Raw genomic sequence first — 23,304 nt, 5'->3', positions numbered from 1 at the left:
CAGCGACAGGGAGGATGGCAACCTCACCACAGAACAGGGAAGTCAGTCAGAGTTGTCAGCTCGGGAATGAGGAGGGTGGTGAGACATCCCAGAAGGAGATGTCTAGAAGTCAGATGCAGGCTTGGGGGAGAGGTTAAAGGTCTCTAGAGATAAAGATTTAAGTGTTAAAGATAAGGAATAAAGGTTAAAATAAAGGGGACAGAAAGAACAGTGTAAGGAAAAACAAGAAAGCATGTTGGGTCATAAAAGCAAGATGGATGGATTATCCTAAGAAATCCTTGGCTGTAGGTTTCTAAGAAGTCTATGACCATAGGGCACAAAAGAATAGGTATAAAAGTAGGCAAACTAGCTTAGAGAATCATACCCAGAAATGGTCAGAAAAGACAATAATTGAGTCAAATAGGAAGTAAATTAGAGAAGCTAGATGCATCTAGAAAAAACAGGGAAAAAAAAGTAGGTGAAGTGGAAGACAGCTCAGCGGAGAGTTATCTTGTAGAACTGACAGTGGAATGTGAGGTGTCTTTCTGATCATTCACATGAGTTTCTATACTTGTTGGAAAATTTAAAAACTGAGCCCCAACATGGAAAAGTCAGACATTGAGCCCAGCAATATCACAGTATCACAGCATCTCATTTATCCTCACAACCGTGACATGACCTGAAAGTCCTTTCAATTACATGGATGAGAAGTTCTATGAATTCGTTGTCTATAGACAACCCACCACAACATTATTTATTAAATATAAAACAGAGGTCAGTTTAAAGCAGATCCATACTGAGCCTGCCCAAGGGCATTTAGTTACTAAAGTAATTGATCACCTAATGAGTGATGCCACTTTGCCAGTTTGCATTTTGGAGATTATATACTTACTACATTCTTTTCATATTGGTGGGAACTTGATCATGTTATCTGCCTAGTCAAGAGTACACGGTTGTGCCTTTCCCTACACTTTAGATCATTTGCATTATGACAGATGTGACAATGTATCTCTTTTCAAATGTTGCATAATAATCTACTGCTACCAAAGCAAAATAAAAGCAATAGTTAAAGTGTTTTTCAAGCATCTAGAGATTCTTTTTACTATTTTTCCTGCAACTCTAGCCAAACACAGATGGGTACTTTTTCAAACAGATCATGTAATGCTACATTAGACTCTCTTTGAGAAAGGGATTCAAGCTGAGCCCTGGCTGGTTTGAGGAATCAGGGGGCCAGTCTAACATAAAGACACTATAAGAATATATGCAAACAAATATAAAACAAAGAGAAACAATGTTTTAATGACCCTTCTAACCACATTCACAAAATTCTCTGCTACATGAATTAAAATTCTAATCCTCAAAGAAAGCACAGCTGGGTTTAGCTAATTCATGCGTGACTCCTTGAAGACACAAGAGATCTTGAGAAAGCTCCAGGCTGGTCTATAAACATGCTGTCAAACTGCACTCAGTTTCCACCAAAGGGTGGCAGAGGTGGTACAAAACCACCCCGCTTCTGTCAGAGACATTAACTAATACAATGTCAAGTTGAATTTTTAAAAAAGATGAGTTAATTGGTAAAATAGTGATGTAGTGTTCTTACTATATCACAGCCATGCAATAAAACCTGATCAAACCCAGACCCAGGGGCCTTAGGCCTGGCAGGGCCTGTGTTATTTAGCATCTATCTTACAGGTTCTTCTACAATCTCAGTATTGGTTCTGTAAGTAGCTGCTGTTGGACTGAATTTCAACGCTGCATAAATTTAACACTGCATAAATTAACATAGGAAATTCCCTGAAGAATGAGGGAGAAAGCTTTGCAAGTTATAAAAAAATTGCTTCCTTCTTTTAGGGAACTGCTAACACTTAATCTTAATGTGGAAAAAGAAATCCCTTGCATTTGCTCATCATTCACATATTTGGGCCCGCCGAAACTCCTTTTATAACCAGCTGGGTAAGTTACCAAAAGGAGGGAAAGGTTTAGGTATTAGCGTTGCGCTTTTCCCCAAGTTCATCTTTCTGAATCCAGCCAATGAGGAACAACTGGCAGCTCATACTGTTAAATAAGAACAGTGTCCCTGGAGACCAGAGATGGTGTGTCATTTCCATTTATTCAAATGATCTTAACCATTTTCCTCAAATATTTTTGTTGCACAGTAATCTCATCAACTGATTTTCAAATTATAGTTTTCTTGGAGGGGCTGAGAGTGTGTAAGCTACCAGCTGTCTGAATATATTTAAAAGAAATTATGGCAACCCCGGATTGCTAAAAAGCATTATGTGGAGAATAAAATTGGTTTGTGTGTGTGTGTGTGTTCTTTTTGTAAAGATAATACTCAGCATGCTTGTCTCTGGGTGAGCTTACCTTGCACCTCACCCAGATTTCAAAAGCTCTCATAAAGTTAGGCAGAGAAGCAGGAAGGTTTACACAATCATGCAGGAAACTAAAATGGGAATGTGTCTTGGGGTTCAGGCACAGCTTCATTCAGTACCCGAATTTTTACTAAGGAGGGACAGGAAAAGTGGTGGGTAGAAGAGAAGTAGCTGTGATGAGGAATGGGGAGTGTTAAAGACAGAATGAGAAGATTGTAAGCGAGATAGGAAGGAAAAGTAATCAATAAATTCATTTTATGAGAAGCACAAAGGGAGCTTTGCCTGTGCACCGAGTGCTGCTGTTCACCACCTGAAAATCTGATTAGCTAACTTATTTTGTTTTCAGTATCTGTCTCTTCCCCCCAGCAAGTGTTGTTCTTTGTTCTTCCTGCTTTGGAGGAAACATGAGTTAACTTTTTTATGCCTGGATTTTGTTTTGTATCTTCTATGATAAATGCTGTGTAATATTCAAATTGAGTTATAAGTAATTAACTGTTTATACAACTTGCTGCAATAACAGACAAAACACTAACACATTCCAATTCTAACTCATGAAGGATGAGCACTGGAAAAGAAATACCTATTAAGAAAAATGAAAATCTATCACCATGGTAATATTTCTCCTATTAAACCCAGATTTATAAAAAAAAGAAAATGTCATAAAGCAACTATGACTCTCAGAAAGTGGTTTAGAAAAGGATTCCTATGATGGAAGAGGCAGGAGTAATAAATTTAAAGTTTGGAATTTGGTTTGCTTTGATGTAATTCTGAATCTGAAGGGCCGCCCCTCCGAAGGATGTGATATCTATTATGAAACTCCCGTGTGTCATCCTGAGTATGAGCGGCCCAGCTGGGTGATTAATAAATGTCATTAGGTGATGATGATAAAGAAGCCTTCCAACACAATAAAAACATGTTCCAGGAGGTCTTCCAGGAAAGTTAACCTTCTTGATTTATCTTTGTGCTCTCTAACGGTGGGCACCCGTGTGCAATAAAGGCAACTGTGGAAGCAGAGGGGACCCTTCTGTGGGGCAGGGGGGGAGCAGGGTGAAAGGTCTGGCAACAACTGTGAGCTAGCCAAGGGGCCTGGGTCGGCTTGGTGTCTCTAATCCTCCCTCCTGGTGCTTCTCCCTTCCTACCCCCAAAACCAGGTGTGGCTTCTTGCCCAAGAGCCTGCAGTTCCAAAGAGAGCATGGTGGGGGAGGAGGGGGGTAGTTATTTTCCAGAGGCTCCTGCCCTCTTTCCATGCCATATTCCTATTTGTTCCTGAGGTTGATGACAGCATTCCTAAGGTTAGCCTGATGATACCTCTGCCAGAGGGCTCAGACCAGACAGGCAATAGTGACAGCTCCTCTACAGGACCTCTGAAAGGCTGAAGGCCTTTCATGCAGTGCAAATGGGCTCCAGAGCTAGGGTTCTCAAACTGTTGTGTGCAGAGCCACCTGAGGAATTTATTACAAGTTCAGATGCTGTATGTCTGGCTCAGACCTTTGGAAACAGAATCTCCAGGGTGTGCATGTTAAACAAACTCCCCAGGTGATTTTGATGTTCACCAAAGTTTAAGATCTGAATTTACTGGGAAAAGTGCACAGGGTTTGGACCAGACTATTCTGGTCTGGTCTGTCTTTCATCTATATTAATTAAATGCTCTGGGTGCTAATTTTTCCAAGGGAAAGGATGAATGTGGTTTATATGATCTCTAAGATCCTTCTAGCTCCAACAACCTATGAGTCTATTAAAATTGTTGCAGGTAATTTATAGTTCATCTGAAAACAATGATAAAATACAGCTTGTTCTGGCATATGTTTTTCTTTTGAGAAACCTGATTTAAATCCATGGCTACTTCTGTGCTTTCAGAACTATTTGAGCCCTGCTCTACAAGGGAGATAAAATACACAGTCCTTAAAAAGGCTGACAAGCATCCCTCCATTTGCACTGATCTTGAGGTCTATTATTCAAGACATTAAGCATATAGTGGAGGTGCTATTTATATTTCAGAAACAAGAGAACTGGGTGTATTAGACTTGGGATGGAGTGACTTCACATTAGGATCTACCCTCCTTTTTTGGGGTCTTGACCCCACACTCCTCACTGTAGTCAGGTTATTTACTGATAATCACATAAGAGAACAGCAGGAAGCACTTAGTCTAAGGCAGAGGTTGCCTAAGTTACAAGATTTCCTTATCTTGGTCCTTCTTTCAGCTGTGCTGACTGCTTGCTTGGCTACTGACCCGCTGTTATTTATTATTTTAAACCTCTACAATGGTTTACTGATTCCTGACTGTCCTCATCATCTCTGATTTCAGGCTCCTTGCTGATCTCTGTCCTTTGGGCATTTCCTGGATCTGGCCTTTGCTTTTGGTCCTAGCCTTTCCTGGGCTCTTTGGAACTGGCTCACTGCTCTCTACCCTCAGTCTTGTTACCTATGGCCCATACCTCACAGGATGAAAGCCATGGAGGCATAGGAGAGACTTAAGGCTGGCTAGAGCAGACAGCCTGCATTTTCTAGTAGAGTTTATTAGCCAACACTGAGAGAGTTTTCACTTCACAGAGTTTGGAGAAACTGAAACTGTTCGTCCTCCCTCCAGTTTATTCTGCTACTTTGGCTTCCCCAAGGCTGTCAGGAATGTGAGTGGCAAGGACAGGATATGTAGCTATGGGAGGTCAAGCAGTAGGTAGACCAATGAGAAGTGGAGTTGTTCTTCCTAAGTAAAAGCTTAAAGTTGACATCAAAATCTAAAAAGCAGAGGCCCAAATACTGGAAGTCCCAAAAGTATGGGTGCTGCTTGTACCAAATAGCCCATGTCTCCTCATTTGAGTGTGCCTGTGAACATGTGTGCATGTTCTTACCCCCACTAGCTCTTGCTCTCAGACACAGAAGTGGAATTAATACTAGACTAACAGAGCTGGAAGGCCCTTGTGGATCACCTCGTTCAACCCTCAATTTAGCAAAGAGGAAAGTGAAGCCCAGGTCACCATAACTAGATTAGGAAGTCAGCTACATTTCCCATAAATCCTACCCTCTAGTGAATACAGAATATTCCTGTTCCACAACAATCCAGGAAAAGAGCTGGAATGCCTAGAATCCTCACCTCCAAAGCAGCCCAATTCTGCAAGTAAAGAGCAGGACAGTGGGGTGTCTCAGCAGAGGGCAAGCTCTTTTGACTCCTACCTCTTTTTTGTTGTTGTTGTTGTTAAACAGAACTTGGACACACTTTGGCCCACTAATAGACAAACACTATTAGCTTCTAGTCATTCTCCCACCCTTCCATGGTCCCCCATAAGGTAGATGTGGCAAGACTAAATAAAAACTAAGTTTGAATGGCAACAACAAGTAATGCAATCTTAGAGAGCTTATAAGAAGCTATGGGGCTAAGCAGAAATGACAAATAAGACACAGAAGTCTGTAACAATCAGTGCTCTCCTTCATTTTAAAATGCTGAATCTCATTTAGCTAGCCAGTAGCTTTTAAGTCATAGAAAAAATAATTATTGCATTTTAATGTCTCTTTACCCTTATGAAAAATACATAACTTAATATCCTGGAAATAACAGTCTAAATGTCCCATGTCAACCATAAGGAATTGTTTAGGAATAACTTTAGAAAGATTGACATGAGTAAGTGGATGAACAAGAAAAAAGGAAAAGGCTAAGGAATATCCGGAAATTTTTCCATCAGTAAAATCTATTAGACTACAGAAGAATGCCTCAAGGGAACCAGTGAAAGCCCAATCTTATGAGTCATTTAGAAGTGGAGTGGATTTGGCTATTGGAATTATTCCATGGGGAAAACTCTTCCAGCATATAGGAAATGGACAATACAAACTAATAGGCTGTTGTCTTGTTTAGTCTTTTCCATGTTTAGCATGTCCTCCTTGTTCTTCGGATTTAACAGGAAACTTAAGAAGGAAAGTTGGCTCATCAGTTGGCCCACAATGGACAGGCAGGTCTGACACACTTCCAAAATGTCTTCTAACAACAGGGTCAGCGCTGGGGTCATGAGGTTAGAATCCACACCTCACAAGGAGGAAAAGGAAAATCTATTATTACAGGAAAAGCAGCTACTCATGAAGAGCTAATACGAGTGCCCTCTGGCCGTTTTGGTGTGATCTGAACATGGGGCCATGCAGAGTTGCACTTCTGAAAGTTGCCTTTAGCATCTTGTTCCCATACATGTTACCTTCAGACTCTCTGTACTACTTAATTCAATCTTCAATTTTCTTTTCCCTTGTTTTATGGCTATCTTTTTCATTTCCCTTCATTGCCTTATTTCTGTATTAGTGGCTGATAGACATTCCTTCACACACTTAACCACTCAAAATCCAAACGCTATTTTTAAATTTGTTGTTTTTATGCCAAAGTATATGTTGGTCTAGTTGTTCAGTTTACCATCATGACTTCCCTGGGCTTCAGTTTTCTCAACCATAAACACCATCTTTATTTACATCTCGAATTGTCATAAAAATTAAGAAAATGGATGTGAAATCACTTGAAAACTTTAAGTACTATTGAAATACAAGTTATTGTTGTTTCTTGACCATTTCAATATTGTTCATCGTAGGACATAAAGGTTTTGTGGACATGTATCTTTTTATTAATATATATTCCCTATTAATTGACTACAAGAGCCATAAAAACAGTAGGTATTACAACTACTAGCTGAATATAATATTAAATTATATTGCGATGGGGAAGGGTGGAGGAGGGTCTCTCTTGGTATCACTAGTAATAATATGATGCTTTGAGCTGATGTGATTAGTTTCAGCATGAAACAATACAACTAAGGAAAGGAGAAGGAAAAAAATAAGATTTATTGAATATTTTATATAAAAGTAACCCTCGCAACAACCCTGGAGGTACCATTACCCTAATTCACAGAAGAGGAAAATTAAGGCCCAAGGTCACAGAGCTAGTAAAAGACAAGGCTTGGATATTAACATCTGTCCCAGTCTAACTCTCTATTATGCAATATGGCATATTTGATTGTCACAAATTAACTTTGTTTTATCCCACAAATATAGGCCATTATATGTTTACTGATTTTACTGATAGTTTCAAGGGCTATGTGTAGATAATCCAGTACAACCAAAAAAGGCAGGATGGGGTCAATACTCCAAAAGCCCTTGTAGTTGCCACTTCAGTAATGTTACAAATCACACTGTGGAAATAGGCACTTATGGTAGACAACAGTGTTGAAAAGTATATTTTATCACCATCATTCTTTTCACTGAATTAACTGCCCACCTCACAATATGGCACCTAATATCAAGTTAGAAAAATCCATGACCTTACCTACAGATCCCAAGTGCTTCAGTTCATATTAGTATTGAAGGCTAGGGCTTGTTAAGAGCTTATCAACAAATAAAATGTACTAACTTAACATTAGCAGCATTTATCCCAATCAGAGACCTTTAAGGAAAGCCATACTACTAAGAATTATACAAGTGCCACTACAAGTAAGAAACAGAAAAAAAAGCCTCAAGCTACTAGTCTTTTAAAGACAACATAGGCTTTTAATAAATTCTGATTATATTTTATTTTACTAGTGTTGCTGTTATTTTCCAGTGATCCAGACAATACCAACCCTTTTATCAGATATTTACAGTGTTAGAAATTTACACTAAATGGTATTATTGTAACTACAGTCAATGAGACTGCAGAAAGACATGCTGTGTAATTCAAACACTGGATTTAGTTGGGTTAGAAGGTCAATTCTAGGGAGTTTGTCAGCAGAAAGAATCAAGGTTTCTAACAATTTCTTCTCTCAGAACAACCTCCAATCCAACTGTGAAATCAGTAAAATAACAGGTAATTAGGCGACCTTCCAGAATTGATAATTTGCTTTAGGGTTTATCATTAGCTTTTCTACAGTACATAAATTAGAGAAAATACACATCTTCTACGAACATGTTATTTTGATATTAAGGGTCAAGAGAAGAATATGGCTATCGTGTATAAAAGCTATGGAAACTTTTCCCCTAAATTCCATCTCTGGCTCCCTTTCCCCTACCCAATTCAGTGGACTTTACCAACTGGTGGGAGGAATGCACAGTGTGTCCTTTATCAGGTCTCTGACTACCTACTACTTTTGGACCCTAAGCTGCTGGCTCCTTAATTTTTTACCCTTCCTCTTTGTTGCCTCTGAATATGGGCCCCAGAAGTAAGGGCAATGACCTCATAGGCACAATTATTTAATAATTCAACAATAGGACAACAATTCAGGGCAGCTGGAAAAAGTGTAATTTTAGTAAAAATTATTTTTTGCAAGTAAACTGAATTAAATACAGTGAGAATAACAGCTCTTCCTAAAACTACCTGGATGGAATTTGACTGTGATCCAACCAACTGTACAGTAAGTCTTGATGACGGTGACTACATTTAGTTTATAAAGCTTTGTCACACATTAACCCATTTGATCCTCAGCTGTGCCCCACGACATAGGGCTTTAAGTTCTTCTGCTGCCCCCACTAGTGTGGTTCACACACTCACCTGTTTAGCATGATTGACGCACTGCATGTACTGACTGGCCAGAGCAGAGCAGCTGAGGGTCTGGTGGGTGTTCTGGCGGTAACACTGGAGGATTTGGGCCTGCAGATCAGCACAGACTGGATGAAACTCATACCGCCTAAAAACAGAAACAGGGACCACTGAGATAAATGGCCTGCAACCAGAATAAGGATCGAGGTTAAAGAACACATAAAACATTAAAAAAGATATAAATGTTGCAAATGCAGAAAAAAGTTTAAGAGAAACTTTAAAGAAAGCTGGACAACCTTTAAAGAAAGCTGGACATTCAAATTGTTCCCACAATACAAATGCATACAAGGGAAATTTTTTCTACGAAATTAGTTCCATTAATTGACACCACTGTGAGGTGTTTTGGATACTCCCAAACCCAAACCTCAACCAGATGAATGGTGTCCCCCTTCAGTCTGGTTGATCAAACTTGGGAGGTGAAACTTCTCTCTTCCATTCCCATATCCATTCCCATATCCAACTGGTCCGCTATCCCTGCAGTCTGGTCGTCTTTCTCCATACTCACTGCTGTTAGTTAATTTCTGATCATTTATATCCCTGATTCCAGCAATGGTCTCCAAACTGGTCTCTGTCTCTTAGCTTGCACTCTCTACTCCCACCTCCACATGTCTTCCAGAGAGTTCTTTCTAATACATAAATCTGACAATGGCATCTCTCCCTACTGTTTTCTAAATAAAATACAAGGTCAGCAGGTTAAGTCCTCCTTGATCAGGTTTCTGTCTACTCTTTAGCCTTAACTTCTCACCCTGCACACTACTGCAGCCTGGCCAAACCATTTTCAGGGCTTGGTTCCTATACCCCTCTTCATGTCTGAGCTCGTGTAGCTCTTGATTTTGGAAATGCCCTTCACTCAAACTCCCTCCCCACTTCTAAATACCTGGAAAACACCTACGCATCTTTTAATACTTAGTTCAAGTGTAACCTTTTCTAACAGCTTTCACTAACTTTCCCCTCCTTCCCCATCAAATCTATCATTCACTTTTTGGTGATCGCACTGATTCTGTATTAACTACTCTGATCATGCATGTAACACAGACTATACTATATACTTTAGTGCAATATACTAGCCTACATTTAATAGAATGAAAATTCCAAGCAGTAAGGAGCATATCTTTTTTTGTCTGTGTGTGAACTCAATTTGAAAACAGAAACCTCTTGTAGAAGCCATTCAATAAATATTTGTTGAATGAATACAAAACGAAAGAAAAAATTCAGAAATTCCCTGGACTAAAACTTTACTAATGATACTTATATATCCCAGACTTTAGTTACACTGCTCTGAATCTACGTATCCATTATATACCAAACATAAAATGTTTCTGAAATAGTTTCTATTTACACTTGAAAAATAGAACTAAAATAAATCAAATGGATGACATTATACACATATATTGTGAGGATGGCAGGGAAGTTGGATTATATGGACTAAGCACACTCAGTAAATGTGTATTATTTTCACTTTTAATCTAAGACTTCATTGTTTCAAATTAGTTTTGTTTAATACAAAAAGCATCCAGTCTTTCATACCAGTTTTTTTGAAATTTAAATTTGTTATTTCCACAGGAATCTTGAAATAGCATTATTTTAAATTTAATGGGTACTTAAAAAAAAACAAAACAAAACAAAACAAAAACCCTAGAGAACACAAGGAGAAATATTTCACACCACTAAGGAAATCCCTGGGTAATGATCTGTCTCATTACTTTTATTTTTTACTTTTTTATTTTGAAATAAATTCAAAGTTATAGGAACAGTTGCAAAAACAATACTAACCCCATACACAGAATTCCATCATACCCTGACCCTCCTTCCCCGATAGCTCAATCCACCAACTTTAACATGCTGTCACATCGCTATTTCTTTCCCTCCCTCCCTCCCTATCTATCATCCATCATCTATTGCTCTGTCTTCTGAACATATGAGAGCCAGCTGCACACATTCCTGAACATACACTATAATTCATGTATACACTTCCCATGAACAAGAACATTCTTTTATGCAATCCCATTAAGCACAGCTAAGAAGTACAAGAGATTAAACAATGATACAAAGCTTAAATTCTATATTTCCTTTACCTTATGTCTCAACTGTGTCCCTTTGAGCCACCTGTCCTCTATCCTCCAATCCCATCCAAGTTCATCCTTGGCATTCAATTGTCATCTATTTAGACTTTTTTTTTTTTTTTTTTCAGTTGTGGAAACATATATACAGCCTAAATCTTCCCATTCCAACCCCTCCCTAGCCTTCCATTAGTGGGATTAATCACCTTTAGAATGTTGTAATGCTCTTTCCCACCATCCATTACTAGAAATTTCCCTTCACCTCAAACAGAAACCCTACACTCATTTCTTAACTCCCCATTGCCCCTTCCCCCATTTCTCTTAACCCAAACTCTACATTTTATCTCTATGATTATATTCTCTGATAATTTCTTTGTGTTTGCTGTGGGGGTTAAAATTAACCTCTTAAATCCATAACAATCTTGTTTTTCTTTGATACCACCTTCACTTCAATAGGACACATAAACTATGTTCCTATACTCCTCCATTCCCCCACCTTTATATAGTTGTCTAAAATTACATATTTTACATTGAGTTCAAAACCACTGATTTGTCATTAGAGTTTGTGTATTTTATATCATGTAGGAAGTAAATAGTGGAGTTACAGTTCAAAAATTATTGACTTCTATTTGTATTCCATTGTGGTTGGAGAATGTGCTTTGAGTATATTCAAATTTTTTTTTTTTTTAAACTTCTTGAGGCTTGTTTTATGTCCCAGCTTATGGTCCCTTCTGGAGAAAGATCCGTGATCACTAGAGAAAAATGAGTGTCCTGGTGCTTTGGGATGTATGGTACTATATATGTCTGTTAAAATTCTCTATATCTCTTTCTCCTTTCTTTGTTTCTCTGTTGGTAGGGCTCCCTTTAGAATCTGAAGTAGGGCAGGTCTTCTACTGGCAAAGTCTCTCAGCATTTGTTTGTCTGTGAAAAATTTAAGCTCTCCCTCAAATCTGAAGGAGAGTTTTGCTGGATAAAGTATTCTTGGTTGGAAATCTTTCTCTCACAGAATTTTAAATATGTCATGCCACTGCCTTCTCGTCTCCATGGGGGCTGCTGAGTAGTCACAACTTAGTCTTATGTTGTTTCCTTTGTATGTGGTGAATTGCTTTTCTCTTGCTGCTTTCAGAACTTGCTCCTTCTCTTCAGTATTTGAGAGTCTGATCAGAATATGTCTCAGAGTGGGTTTATTTGGATTTATTCTATTTGGAGTTTGCTGGGCATTTATGCTCTGTGTATTTATATTGTGTATAAGGTTGGGGAAGTTTTCCCCAACAATTTCTTTGAATACTCTTTCTAGACCTTTACCCTTCTCTTCCCCTTCTGGGACACCAGTGAGTCTTAAGTTTGGATGTTTCATTTTATCTATCGTATCCCTGAGATCCATTTCGATTTTTTCTATTTTTTTCTCCATTCTTTCTTTTGTTCTTTCATTTTCAGTTCTGTGGACTCCTAGGACACTGAGATGTTGTTCAGCTTCCTCTAGCCTTGTATTATGAATATCCGGAGTCTTTTTAATTTGGCCAACAGTTTCTTTTATTTCCATAAGATCTTCTATTTTTTTATTTACTCTTGCAATGTCTTCTTTATGCTCTTCTAGGGTCTTCTTTATGTCGCTTATATCCTGGGCCATGGTCTTCTTGATGTCCTTTAAATCCTTTGCCATGTTTTCGTTCCTCAATTGTAGTTCTTTGATTAATTGTGCAAGGTACTGTGCCTCTTCTGATAAGTTGATTTGTGTGTTTGGAGTTGGATTCTCCATATCGTCTGGTTTGATCATATACATTGAGATTTTCTGTTGTTTTTGGTCTTTTGGCATTTGCTCTGCTCAACAGGGTTCTTGCAAGTTGTAAAAAAAAACCTATCTAATTTTTCAGAAACACAGTTTGGAGACGTATACTTTCTCTAACTAACCAGCAGATGGCATCTGTGAGTCACCTATACCTCTCAAGTCAGTTCTCCAACTTGTCCCCGCGGTGGGTGGGGAAATGATTCTTGTGGAGTCCAGCCGGAGAACTCAGTCTAGGTGTGTTGCTGGAGCTGTCCGCCCTGAATGCAGGGCGCTTGTACAGGTGGCCAGGGAAGAAGGACAGCCTCAATATTCAAATCCCCCTGGTTCCTGGAGACTCAAGGCTGCAGCAAGAGTCCAAGCGTTCATTTCATTTCAGCCCCAGCCCCTCTCTCTCGCTGTCCCACAAACCACCGGACTTGGCATAGAGTCCCTGGGTTCTCCAAGCGGGTCCCCCCGCCCAGCTGCGATCCTCCAGGACCTCTGCCGAGGCAATGCTGTGCTACGTCACCAATGCGCGCCATCCCTCAAGGGAGGCCATGGGCCGCCGGGCCATGCCGGAGTGCTTTCAGCCTTATGCAAAAATGGCCGAATGGGGCGTCTCAACCCCTCCCCCTCCTCACACAGTTCCTCCTTCCCAGCTCTAGGACAACTGGTGGGGCTCTAGGCTGTCGGCATGGCCCTGGGCAGGAATTTATCCAGCCCTCTGGGGGACCAGTTGCTAGCCGCGGGGTTTCTTTCTGCTTCTAGCTCTCCCCTCTGTTCCCCCGGCCCCAAGGGTATCTGCAGCAGGCTATCTTCCAGGCCAGACACCAAGAGGCCAGCCCAGCCCCCTCTTTCTGTGTTTTACTATGTGGTTCCCACATCGCAGCTGCAGCTGCTCCTGGGTTTTTCCCTTTTTTTTTTTTTTTTTTTTTTAAAAGAGCCCGTCGGTCTCCAAACGCCAAACCCTGGCTTCCCCAGATCGCCACGAGGCTGCGGGACTTCCAGCCAGCTTACTCACTCGTTTCAGAATGCAGACTCCCGGTTTCACCAACTATACAGCTCCTGGGAACTAGCAGACCTCGTCCAGCTGGCGCATCGCTGTAACCAGTATTCTGGGTCACCCTCTGGTCCTTATATAGTGTTTTTCACAGAGGTGTTCCTTTGCCCTGTCTCACCTAGCCGCCATCTTAGTTTCTCCTCCTCATTACTTTTATCCAACACACTAAGCTAATATATATTTTGCTAGAATAGAAAACTGGAAGGCCAACAACCATGTTACTGGTTCCTGAGGGAATTTACTTCCTACTAGTCTCTGAAGAGAGTAGAAATACAGGAAAAAGATAATCCCCCCAAATTTTACATGACATTGCTTTCACTTTATTATCCGTTACCACCTTACTGCTTTGTCAAATACCTAAGAACAGAATTTAAATCCAATCCCAGGCGTTACAATTCCTTTGAAGATTTCAAAGTTCCAATGTCTGTGAATTTTTCTGGACGCACATTTCCCTAAGCCCCTACCATGAACACAGGCATTTAAAAGCAGTCAGCTGTGCTCCACAGGATATAGACTGGATACCACTAACTAACTGATACTAGCAAGATCCACACCTGGATAAATGTTGACTCAATTATGATTAAGCACCAGGTCAGCCGAACCTAGCAAATATATGACAAATTACTCTAATAGTTCATAGGAAAGCAGGGTTACATCCTATCCCAGTGTTGGGAGCTGATCACGTCTCTAATATATCTTAGATTTAAAAAGCAGGGGGAGGAAAGGTGGAAAGGGACAACCAGGAGAACCCTGAACAGATATGCTGCCCTTCCTTATTCATGTACAGAAAAGGACTGTAAATAATGAACTTCCACACATTACATGTCATAAAGAAGATGGTAATTTTTTCCCTTAAAAAAACACTATTCACAATGGGATAATTGATACTATGGACTCCTTAGAAAGAAGTAATTTAAGCTGTATACAAGTGTTTACCCTGAGTTGATCTATTAGTCATGCAAGTTAAAGTCCATGAGTTATTTATGATTTCAAATGTGTCAAAATATACTTTTATCATCACAAATCAATTCAACTCACTTCCAGGGCCCTTGATTTCCTATCTGTCTTTTCTGAATGTGTGTGTGGGTGCAGTCATCTTCTGAAAAATTCTTTTTGCACACATTCCTACCTGTATGAATGATTAGATGGTAAGGGAAAAGAAATATAATTGTCTCCCAGTTACTGGAGTAGACTCTGGTGCATTTTCTTGGATTAATCTGTAAGGGTAAAGCTCTGTCTTTGTATTGATCTGCAGTGCTTGTTATGCTGCCCTAATGCACTGTTTTCACTTTGGGAAAATGCTAAATGAGATTACGGTCTAACCTTAGAAGGCCATAAAATACAAACCATGGCACCTTCCATTCAGGAAAAGAGTTTCAAAGACATTTCCAATATGCATTATGGTAAACCCTCCATACAGTCATAGAGTCAGCAATTGATTTTTATTGACTGCTTTCATTCCTGCTGATGGAAAAAGCCGCTGTTAGACAAAAATAACAAAAGGCAGAATTTCAAGATATCTAATAAGGAAAATTAAATCTTAGCTGCCAAGGGCATTTAAATAATTTAATTTCTTACATACTAGTAAGGAAGATTGAACAAAGATTAAGAAATAGTAAATGATACATGTTAAGAGAAAGCTGATACATACATTTGAAGAACTCAGAACAATAATAAGGAAGATATAAAATTAGGGATCCAAAAATATGTTCAGCCAAAAGGAATTGGTGGTATAGAGGTGACATTTAAAAATATATATATTTTATATACATTTGATCCAATTTATCAAGGAAAAAAAATCAGGTTTCTAGCAATCACTTGAAATTATTGGTGAATTTTAATGGATCCCAGCATATGTACATCTCTCTCTTCATTTTCCTTTTCCTTTTTGTACTCTTTCACTATCTTCCCTCATTTCCACAAATACTAGCAGGCTGTCCCTCTTCCCTTACTCCCCCACCCCCACCCCCACCCTGTCACAACCAAGGCCAAGGAGGTTGGTGACAACATCCAAAGGCAGAAATCGAGACCCAAAGATTTCACTGGAGGGCAAAATCACAAGAAGCATTCCTGGTGGATATTCTGTAGCCAGCAAAACAATTTTTGCTAATGTTTAATGCTAATATTCACTTAAAAGACATCTAAAGATGAAAATATAGCCAAGTATTTCTCTCACCACACTGACAGGTTCATTGTAGAAACAGAAAAGAGAATACACATTACACTGATTTTAATTTTTCATTGCTTAAAAAAACATGGTGATTAACATGAGCTGTTAGCACCATCTATGGTATCATATAGGATAGTTTCCTGTAAGTTCAATTAATTGGTCAAAGAGAAAATATGTTTGTTAAAAAAAATACAGATTAGCAGTATTCTGAACTCTCCTCTTAAGACTATAATACATTCATACTTGGTTATCTGTTTTAGAGCTATCTGTTGGTTTCTCTGCTGCCTCTCCTACTATTGTGTCTCAGAAACTCCTTTGATGTGAGTCTTTCTTGGAAATGACTTACCCATCTTTTTAGTTCTGCTAATATAAATGGCAAGGATAATAAGCTAACCTCAGAGAAGGAAAAATACGGAGACAGCTCTTCCCACACCCCTCTCCACTCAGAGGGCTCTAGCCACATAATGACAATTAGCAGCTACAAAAATCATTATAAGCACAGCTGCACAAAGAAATGATTCTTTCCTTGTTTCTGGACCAGTAAGTACCCTGAGAGAGTTCTACAGATACTATGATGATATGCCCCACCTCCCCACTCCCCCCGCCCCCCAAAAAAAAAAAATCAGACAGAGAGAGAGAGGGAGGGAATGAGAATGAGAATGGCTGGTGCTAAAAGGAGAATCCTGATTTTTGAACAGATTTTGACAACACATCCTTCAGGGAATCAAGACGGTCTCGTAAAACTGTATGAAACGTGTAAAAGGCAAGCACACAACACAGCCATGGAGTCAAATTTTAAGTCTAATTCCTATGGCACAATACCAAAGCACTAATTTTATTTTGTAGTAAAACTTTTCATTAGATGTTAAGCCCAGTGGTCAGGGTTTCTGTTTTTCTTTAAAACACAAACTGAAAAGCTACCAAACACACTGCCAGTATTTAAAAATATGTAATAATTCACTCTTGTTTCTCTTATTATTTATAATAAAGCTATCATAAAATGCAATACGAAGGAAGAAACTATTTATCTAAAATGTATTTACCTTCCTTTAAAAACATTTTCTGTTTTAGTATTACCTTAAATTATAATATCCTAATATTAGTTTTCAGAACAGAATATAAACAACATCTTTCTAATAATGCAGGATCTGAAAAACAACTCAATTCCAAGCTTTTCTGACATTCTTAATAGCCGCTAACCATCTTTATTAATGATGTTTCCATTTGAGCTGTAATGCTATTTCTATAATTATACTTTAGAGGCCAAACATCTCCAAAAGGGAGATAAGGTTGCTGCCTGCTTTATTTGTTTCAATTTGTTTTCACATATACTTTGCTATAGAATTTCTTTAACAATAAAATGAAATAAAAACCTAAGACATTTTTTCCAATAGTCATCTATTACTAAAGTGATGAATGTTAAGTATTATGTTGTCTATTATCATAATATGCATAAAACTGCTAAGAGGCATTCACTGTTCTCATAGGTGGGAACATGGCCTTGACTCCACCTTGTTCAGCACCAAATCAGACACCAAGCAAGCTGATAACAAACTGTTACCCATAGTGACGGCCATACCATACAACCAACAGAATGAACTTGGATGTTACAAATGAAAAACTCAGCTTTGGCTAGATATACAATAGAGTATATAGCATTTTATCCTACAAACTCGAGGCTTGAAAGAGCAATATCTATTTGAAATATTTTAATCTACTACTGACTTTGGCAAAAGATGTCACCCAGTAAGATGTGAATCTGCAGGAAGAGGGATATCTGCAATGAAGGAGAGGAAAGCATTGCTCGTCTTCCCCCAGATTTTAGCATCTTCAGTAAAAATCCAAAGAATAGGAAAACCCTATAAAGGTAGGACCTCCAGTTACCTAGCCCAGATAAAATGAGTAATACAGTGCTCTACACACAGATATACTGTTCCTATGCCAGGAGGTCTCTCACCCCAAGTATGTTAGTATGAACACACCAAAATGTAAAATGAACAGAAACTTTCCAAATTTTGCAATGTATTTCTCCCCCTTATTTAATAATATTGGGCACTGAAATGATGGGGGCAGTAAGGGAGAACCTAGAAGGAGACTGGGAGTTTTGAACATTTGACCATGGACAAGGGACAGAGGTTGGCGGTCTCTGTTTTCTCTGTGGTGCTCAATAGAGAAGAATGCTCTTATGCTATGAGATCCCCTTGATACCTGGTTGGTTTCTTTTGCTGAGAAGACACCTCCTAAGTTATGCTTCTCAGAGAACCCTCTTGGCGTCTTACCAACCGACAACAGACCTCAAGGGATAGAATGTTTATATTCTCCCCAGAGGGCCTGGACTTGGAAAAATGGATCTATCTTCTGCTGTGTCTCCAAAGAACAAGGGCCCCTACTGTTTTGTTCTGTAAATAATCTCTTAATATCTGGTGATCTAGAGAAGCAAAAGACAATTTAATTTTAGTAAAAAAATTTTTTTCCCTAGAAAATTGCTCCATGTAATAATTCCTTTGACAAGAAATAGTTATTTACTCAGTTGAAAAGATCTGTGAAGTCAGGCATCTGGTATAAAGCAGGAAAACAAATGACAAGTTGGTTAATTTTCATTTTCTATGACATCATGGTTTCCTTGACTTATATTTGGTCTGCATACTTCCTGTTTTTTAATCACTAAAGAAAATAATGCTTACATAAAAGATATCTGGAATAAGAGGCAATAATTATGGAGAGTTTAGGGGCACAGAGCATAAACGATGTCAACACTGTTATTTCAACCTGGAAGGACCCCAAATCAACTTCCAGCTGACTCTTAACTTTAGGATGGTAAGCTATTTTCTCAAGCTCACAAAGTTTTCTCACTAGGCAAAATTCTACAGCTAACATACTGCACTTTAGTCTGGGTGGGGAGCCTTTATTTAAAGAAATACAAGCCAACTCTATTCTCTTATTTAGGCTAAAAATCCTTGGAGCTCAGATTGTTTCTCTTTTTCTTTCTTTCTTTTCTTTCTTTCTTTCACAATGCTTGGGAACATAGCTATTGCTTAATAAATATCAAATAATAGCGCTGTAATAAAAACAGGCTCTAGTGGCTAACAAGGCAGCTCTTTACATTAACTGTGCTGGGAGACAGCAGCGGTTTACACAAAGAATCCTGTGTGTAGGAAGATTGACTTCTGCCTTGCACTTAGTAGGACCAGAATAAAATCACAGTCCACAGAAGTGGCTTTTGTTGTTAAGAGTTGTAACAACTGAAGTATTCTTTTTGTCCCATTAAAAGATCCACAAGCAGTGGAATTAAGAGATATCTGGGATCAAACTTTAAATTTGAAACCCCAAACGCTATTATATTGATGTGTGAATGAGACTGAGTCATCTTAACACACACCAAACTATTTTCATATGAAATATCTTAATAAGGTTTCAGGGTCAAGAGGGGGCAATTTATAAAACATAAGCATGGCATTTACCTTCACCTGACTTTGTAAAGTAACTAATCAGACAATTCAGAAAATGTTACTCTTGAGCATACACAATACATCACCCTTGGAATTTTTTTCTTTAAATATATATTCTGTATAGTACATTGATTTGAACTTAGGCCCACATAAATTGAACACTATGTTATCCCTGAGGCTTTGAGCACTATTTCCATCTCCAGTATCCTGTTACTTTGGAATGTTCACCAAATTGGTCTTTTTCAGTTAAGGATGAAAAATATGATGATTGGTTCGTCTATTTACCTAATCATTCATTCACTCCAGCAGCAAATATTAAGCCATAGATATTTACTAAACATTCTTTATATGCCATCCACTCTGATAGGTGCTGAATAAAACTGTGACTCTTGCCCTCAACTAGCTCACAGTCTAGTGTGGGGGGGAGATATATAAGGTCTTACAATGAGATCAGGAGCTAATGAAGGTGTGAACATAGCACTAAAGCGAACACAGAGATCTGGTTTTGTGTACGATCAAAACTGAACATACAGTGCTCCAGGCAAAGAGACAGTCATCACTAGTGAGGAGAAAATGAGGACAGGCCTCAGGGGTCTCTTGAAGTACTTCTGTAAGGCAGAGAGGGAGGTCCCCATGCCAGCAGGGAGACGTGCTTGCTGTCTCCAGTCTCTAGAGGCACTCTCAGAGTTGGGGAGGAGAAACCTCCTTTGACCTTGAGGTTATGAATATACTCATAACCTGGTGACTACAAGCCTTCTAACGTCCTCTGCCTTCCTGTAGAGAAAAGTTTAGTGTCTGTGTTTCTGACATATGTTAGCGCAGGCTAGGTTTGGAGAAGTGAGAGTAACTGTTTTGTAGTAAGAGCTTATAATTCTCTGAGTCAACTAGAGAGTCCACAAGGAAATAATCAGAGGCCAGAAGCAAAGTTTCATACTCATCAATAATAAACACAAGTTGAGGCAAGTTCCCAGTTGTCAAGTCTTGGTAGGAAAGTTTTGGAAGTAACTTTCACTTGGTGTCAAAATTACTCTTCATATTTATATTGTTTCCCCTATTAGAAACATCTTTGTACCACCCTATTGCTTTATTACTTGATATGGCCAAGAAGGAGAAAATAGGACAATTTGGCCCTGCATCAATGCCCAGATTTGAGGGCAGAAGGGGACTAGAACAAGGCAGGGAAGGTAGTAAGATATTTGGAAGCAGAAGAATCTACCAAAATTAGAAGGGAACCATGGAAGAGGAAGGGAAGGCATCATGGGTAGATTAGTTCAGATAGAGAAAAAAACAGAGGGACTTGCTGAGAACCCCAATCAATCCACTGTGACATGAAAGGGAAAGGGGAGACTGCAAGTTCTAGTCTGGGGAGCTAAAGCAAACTGTGGCATTTATTCTTCAATGACAACTTTAATTCCAAGTTCTTGAGGAGGCATTGTTCCCTTCCTCACTCTCTCTTTTGCAGAAAGTCCTCAAGTTCAGAAGAGCAACAACTGGGTATAGCCAAACCAGGTATCCCTAGTACAGGCAAGGGGCAGGGCACCATTCCCAGCAACGAAGCAGGGTTTTCTGACTGAAGATACTTGCAGTGAACCAAGACCTTTTGAGCAAATTTAGCAGAAAACCTAACAGAACCTCCCAGATAGAATTCTTCCACAATTGGAGAAATACTTATTTTGTGGGCCTGAGTATATGGTCTTCATCAATGAAACCCAGAGCAATCTAACTATTGTAATAGTATAAAATCACAGAATCTTCTAGTTGAGTGGTATGGTGCCAGTGGCCTGTGCTGAAATATGGTTGAGCATACACATTCATGTTAAGCTCCTATTTTTAGGTACCTATAATTTTTCAAAAAGAATTACCATTTGGAATGAATTTTTTATGCTCCTTCTCAGCTGAGGGGTGATGGGGGGAGGGGGCAGTGAGAAGTTCGGTGAAATTCCATTTGAGTCACCCAAGCATAAAAATACATTCCAGTACCCTACTTCTTCTTGGCTGTAATCAAATTTAAGAGAGTGCTTTTGGTACTAAGATAAGTCAAGAACAGCTTAATTTGAAACACTTCAAAACTGTCACATACCTCAATGAGGACTGTGACACATTCTAAAAACTAGGCTAGGACCAAATTTTAAGTCTGTGGTGAGAGAATGTGTTACATTACTTTAAATGATACTCTTTTTTTTCCAATACATTTTAAAAAAAAGATCCAAATACCAGATGTACACAGAAAGGAATGTATTTGGCTCCCTCAACTAAAAGAATTACAAATATATTTATTTCAGTGACAAGTGAAACAAAAATTATCCATACTGATTTGCCCTTTAATGTCAGGGTGCTAAAAATGAGGAGTGGGGACAGCAGTTGGGAAGAGGAAGCAAGAAACCTTTTGTCAATTTTCCATCCCTTCTGATGACTGAAAGGGGAGAATGCTTAGGTGCTGCCTCTGAAGTGTATGTGTGTGTGTGGGGGGGGGGGGCAAAAAGGGGACAATTATGGCTATACCAGCAAACTTCTGTGACTGCAGGACTGCGAGGCAGCGCCACGTGGACATCACAATTTCAGCCCTGTGCATAGACTGTGAATGTGGGTAAAGGGTGTGTAGAAACAAAAGTAGGGAGAAGGCTAAATTCTGCCCCGAGAAGCTTATCTTTCAGTGACTAGGGGAGAAGACACTCATATAGGTCACAGGAAATACAAGGCAATATAAGTTCAAGGAAAGGTATAGGCAGTAAGTACTACAACTGTTCTAAGGAAGGAGTGGTTACTTCTAGTGGGGGATAGTCTGGGAAGTTCCACAGAGGAGAGGAGATGGGTTTTAGAAAGACCCTTGAATGAAGGGTAGGACTGTAAGAGGTAGAGAGAATGGGAAGCACAGACATCTGAGAGGGTGGGCCAGGCTCAGTTAAGCCTGGCACATCCAGAGGACTCAGGTTGCAGGAGAGGTTTGCAGTGGGAAGAAGTAGCACCAAAAAGGGAGGGACCAGGCCATGGAGAGTCTTTCAATAAGAGCACACTTTGATGCTATTCCACAGGTGATGGCAAGCTACAGACCTTTATGAATGAAAGAGTGAAATTATAAAGGGGCCATCTTAGAAAGACTTGTCTGATGGGCAGAAGTGGGAACTGTCTAGGCTGGGAGTTCAGTGGAGCAGTACCCAGCTGTAACAATAAACCAGGTTGATGAAAGGAATGGTCAGGCAAAAATGGAGGCCCTGGAAAGCAAGAATGTCAGGATGTGGCTACTGACAGGACATGGAGACTGAAGAACAGGAAGAATTGAGAGAATACATGCAATGGTTTAGGCGCTGGGGATTTAAAGAATGAAAGTACTCAAGTAATGTCAGGAACCCCAAGTGGAAATGACCCACCATAATCTAAAATATGGAGGTGGAACTCAGCACTGAGGGCAGGGCTATAATCACCGATTGGGAATACCCTGCAAGACATGGAGGGACATGAAAAGAGAGAAAAGGCAGGAAGTACAGCTGAGCCTTGGGGAATAGTCGCATGCGGAGGGTGAGGGGGTGGGGGTGACAGGAGAAGGAAGATGGAGCAGTCATGAACCGAGAGTGGAGAAAAGAACCAGTGTAACGCAGCATCCCAAGGCAGAGGAAACGAGTTTCACAAAATAGAAGATAGTTAAAAAGAATAAAGACTGAAAAAAGGCCATGCAATGTGGTCCTTAGCACTTTAGGGAAACACTTTCCATATAATGAATGAGGCAGAAGTGAGATGGCAAGAAATTGGTGAATCAAAAAATAAGTAGTAAGGAAATGAAAGCAGGGGGTTTAGGTCAGCTCAATGTCCTTTACTGAGTGCCTATTGTATACCAGATATTAGGAGATATAAGTAGGGGGGGGTGAGGTGGGTAGACAGACAAACAGACTCACCCACCCCATATGAGCTGCTT

General features: G+C 39.5%; 1 protein-coding gene across 2 annotated transcripts in view; it reads right to left on the bottom strand.

Moving 5' to 3' along the window:
• Positions 1-23,304, bottom strand: part of CHCHD3 (coiled-coil-helix-coiled-coil-helix domain containing 3) — a 341,725-nt gene that overhangs the window by 2,219 nt on the left and 316,202 nt on the right. For both annotated transcript variants that reach the window (XM_037836138.1, XM_037836139.1), the window contains one exon: positions 8,840-8,975. In XM_037836138.1, coding sequence (XP_037692066.1) covers positions 8,840-8,975 — 136 coding nt within the window. The remainder of the gene's footprint in view (positions 1-8,839; positions 8,976-23,304) is intronic.

Source organism: Choloepus didactylus, chromosome 5, assembly GCF_015220235.1.
Source record: "Choloepus didactylus isolate mChoDid1 chromosome 5, mChoDid1.pri, whole genome shotgun sequence".
Classification (NCBI taxonomy): domain Eukaryota; kingdom Metazoa; phylum Chordata; class Mammalia; order Pilosa; family Megalonychidae; genus Choloepus; species Choloepus didactylus.
Note: the sequence above shows the minus strand (reverse complement) of the source record. Positions and strands in the feature narration are given on the sequence as shown.